The sequence below is a fragment of the Sinocyclocheilus grahami genome, unplaced genomic scaffold (genome assembly GCF_001515645.1).
Source record: "Sinocyclocheilus grahami isolate Dianchi unplaced genomic scaffold, SAMN03320097.WGS_v1.1 scaffold1710.1, whole genome shotgun sequence".
NCBI classification, from domain to species: domain Eukaryota; kingdom Metazoa; phylum Chordata; class Actinopteri; order Cypriniformes; family Cyprinidae; genus Sinocyclocheilus; species Sinocyclocheilus grahami.
Window position 1 is genome coordinate 7,481 of NW_015506889.1, and position 3,135 is coordinate 10,615.

The 3,135-nt window shown below is 36.0% G+C and overlaps 1 protein-coding gene across 1 annotated transcript; it reads right to left on the reverse strand.

Annotated features, from left to right (window-relative positions):
* Positions 1-1,616: 1,616 nt before the first annotated feature.
* LOC107572169 (cornifelin homolog B-like) lies at positions 1,617-2,455 on the reverse strand. The gene is made up of 3 exons (XM_016258579.1): positions 2,353-2,455; positions 1,991-2,145; positions 1,617-1,750 (listed from the first exon to the last, which is right to left on the reverse strand). The coding sequence occupies exons 1-3, from the start codon at positions 2,453-2,455 to the stop codon at positions 1,628-1,630; spliced, it is 381 nt and encodes a 126-aa protein (XP_016114065.1). The 3' UTR covers positions 1,617-1,627.
* Between the last annotated feature and the right edge of the window lie 680 nt (positions 2,456-3,135).

Below are 3,135 nucleotides of genomic sequence, written 5' to 3' on the forward strand. Positions count from 1 at the left end.
CCCCCCCCCCCTGTAAAGAAGCAAATCATAGTTGTTCAGAAAAGTTTAATTATATTTACTCTTGTTGTTCTGAGAGAAAAGCTCATGTAATTTGATGAGGAAATTTAAATGTAAAGTCCAGACACACATTTTTACTTAAAGTAAAAAAATGTGCTTACAAAAAGAATGAGAGAACTTGTTACTACTACATGGTGGTTGTATATTGATAAAAACATATAGTACTACATTTATTTTGCTCTCTAGGATCATTCTACATTGAATACACGTTGTCTCACCCTGCTTTTAAACAGCCTAATAAACAGAGTAAAGTACGGTGACCGAGAAGTGCAGAAAAGTTTAATTATATTTACTCTTGTTGTTCTGAGAGAAAAGCTCATGTAATTTGATGAGGAAATTTAAATGTAAAGTCCAGACACACATTTTTACTTAAAGTAAAAAAATGTGCTTACAAAAAGAATGAGAGAACTTGTTACTACTACATGGTGGTTGTATATTGATAAAAACATATAGTACTACATTTATTTTGCTCTCTAGGATCATTCTACATTGAATACACGTTGTCTCACCCTGCTTTTAAACAGCCTAATAAACAGAGTAAAGTACGGTGACCGAGAAGTGCAAAACAAATCACAATTCTGAAAACAAAATCACAAATTACAAACGCAAATGCAAGTCTAAAAAATGAAATAATTCAGAAAGCTCAACAACAATTCAGAAAATATTTTAACAAGTCAGAAAACACAATGACAAATTCGAAAACAAAATAACAAGTCAGAAAACACAACGACAAATCAGACAAACCGGAAGAGGTAGGTATAGTATCGACCCGGGTTCGATCCCGCCTTTTGCCGAACTGATCGCGTCAAAAAGTCAGTGACGCACGCTTAGCCATCTACGCCACTGGATAAATCACTTGTTGTATTCCTCAACTGTAAGACACTTTGGATAAAAGCGTCTGTCAAATTAATAAATGTATGTAAAACACGAAATGCAATTGCTTATGTTTTTGCAATCAGCTTTATTGAGTGCCCCAACATATTTATAATTTCTACATTCAATCATTTACAGGTCTGCAAAAACACACACTAAAACATCTTTTAGTAATATCAAACCTCCAGTGTCACATTTCAATGGCTCAATATTAACAACTTTCCAACTACAGTGAAAATCATATTAAGCAGATATTTTATAAAGATACAGCGTGTGAGATACATAGTGTGAGATACAATGGAAATAAAGTGCTGTCTTTTAAAATTTAAGCAGATTACAACAATCTATAATAAAAATAATTATAAACAAACTAAAATAGTGACACTAAACATGTTGCAACATTAAAATCCCAAATCTGCATATTACTTAGGCGAATCCACTGTTCAGAATTCCTCACTTCCTGGATTAAAGCTGTACACCAGCAATATGTAAAACACATTCCACTACAATGCCATGTCGAAGGGCTGATCTCAGGTCAGTGTGTGTGGGAGGAAGATCAAAAACTGTGATTACAACCACAGAACAAGCAAGTCTTTGTTGTTTTTAGGACTGACATGACCGTGATCCGATAAGGACAAAGAGCGCTTTAGAGAATGTACTGTGAAAATGATGAAGGTGAGGAAGATGATGGCAATCATTAGTTTGGCCTGTTGTTGAACAGAGTGACAGGATGGAGTCTTGCCTTCATCTCTCGTCTAATCTGGCACCATGAGCACGGTCCACAGAAGAAAGAGTACACACAGTCATTGCAGATAGAGTCCTGAATGAGGAAAGGAAGAAATGTTAAACATAATGAACCGGAATATAAGATCATTGACTCTGATAACCTCTTATATTCTGTATTCTGTTTTCTTCTGTTGCTTTAAAGTATAGGCTTTTGTTATAATGTGATTGAGTTTGATTTATTGCCTCTAATAAGATATAAAAGGCTTGATTGATTCATCTGTTGTAATAAAAAAAATTGGCTTTGGTTCTTTTGTTGTTGTTGTTTTGTCCTTACCGTGATGCCATACCGTCGGCGTGTGGAAACCCTCATGGAGAGAGTGACTGGGGGAATACACCCGCAGCTGTCCAGTAGAGGCAGACAAAGACATTCTCCGTGGTCTCTGGCTGTAACGCAGGCAAAACAAGGGAAACACCACACAGAGAAACAACCTGCAGAAGTACCAGAAGAACCACTGTTTAATTATTCTTGACCATGAGATTGATTGGAAAGCAACTGTTACAAACATAAATGTGACTGAAGAGAGTGTTTCTACGGCTCTCACAGAATGAGAGCATTAAATTTGTCTTTTTTTTTTATTCATAAAACTCACAATCTTATATACAAACACAAAAATATACAGACACACATAAACTCACATTCATTGACGTTGTCGCATTCACAGATGCTGGTGCTCCACTGGTCTGATGCAGCAGCCACTACCAGTGGCTTAGGCTGTTGAATCACCATCTTGGTTGCCATGATGAATATCTTTCAGATTCAAGCACTCTGAAATCCAAAAATAAATCTATAATGGAGACTCTAAAGCACAATTTTAACAATTGGTAAACATAATTTCAAAAGTCAGACACTATGTAAAATAAGTAAATGCGATACAATAAATTACAATATTTTGTCTTACCTGAGAAAGAGAGGCAAGTTCAGCAAACGACTGACACCTTGAGAGGAGGATGCAGTCTTTTATTAAGAGGGGGAGGGAGAAAGTCGGGAATGTCTAGATGTAGATTCACACTCATGCACGTGCACACATACGCACATAGTGAAGGATGCTTATCAAGGAACAGCTTTCTAGCTGTGTTCTCATCAGACTGGAGCATGGTAATATTCATAAAACTCACAATCTTATATACAAACACAAAAATATACAGACACACATAAACTCACATTCATTGACGTTGTCGCATTCACAGATGCTGGTGCTCCACTGGTCTGATGCAGCAGCCACTACCAGTGGCTTAGGCTGTTGAATCACCATCTTGGTTGCCATGATGAATATCTTTCAGATTCAAGCACTCTGAAATCCAAAAATAAATCTATAATGGAGACTCTAAAGCACAATTTTAACAATTGGTAAACATAACTTCAAAAGTCAGACACTATGTAAAATAAGTAAATGCGATACAATAAATTACAATATTTTG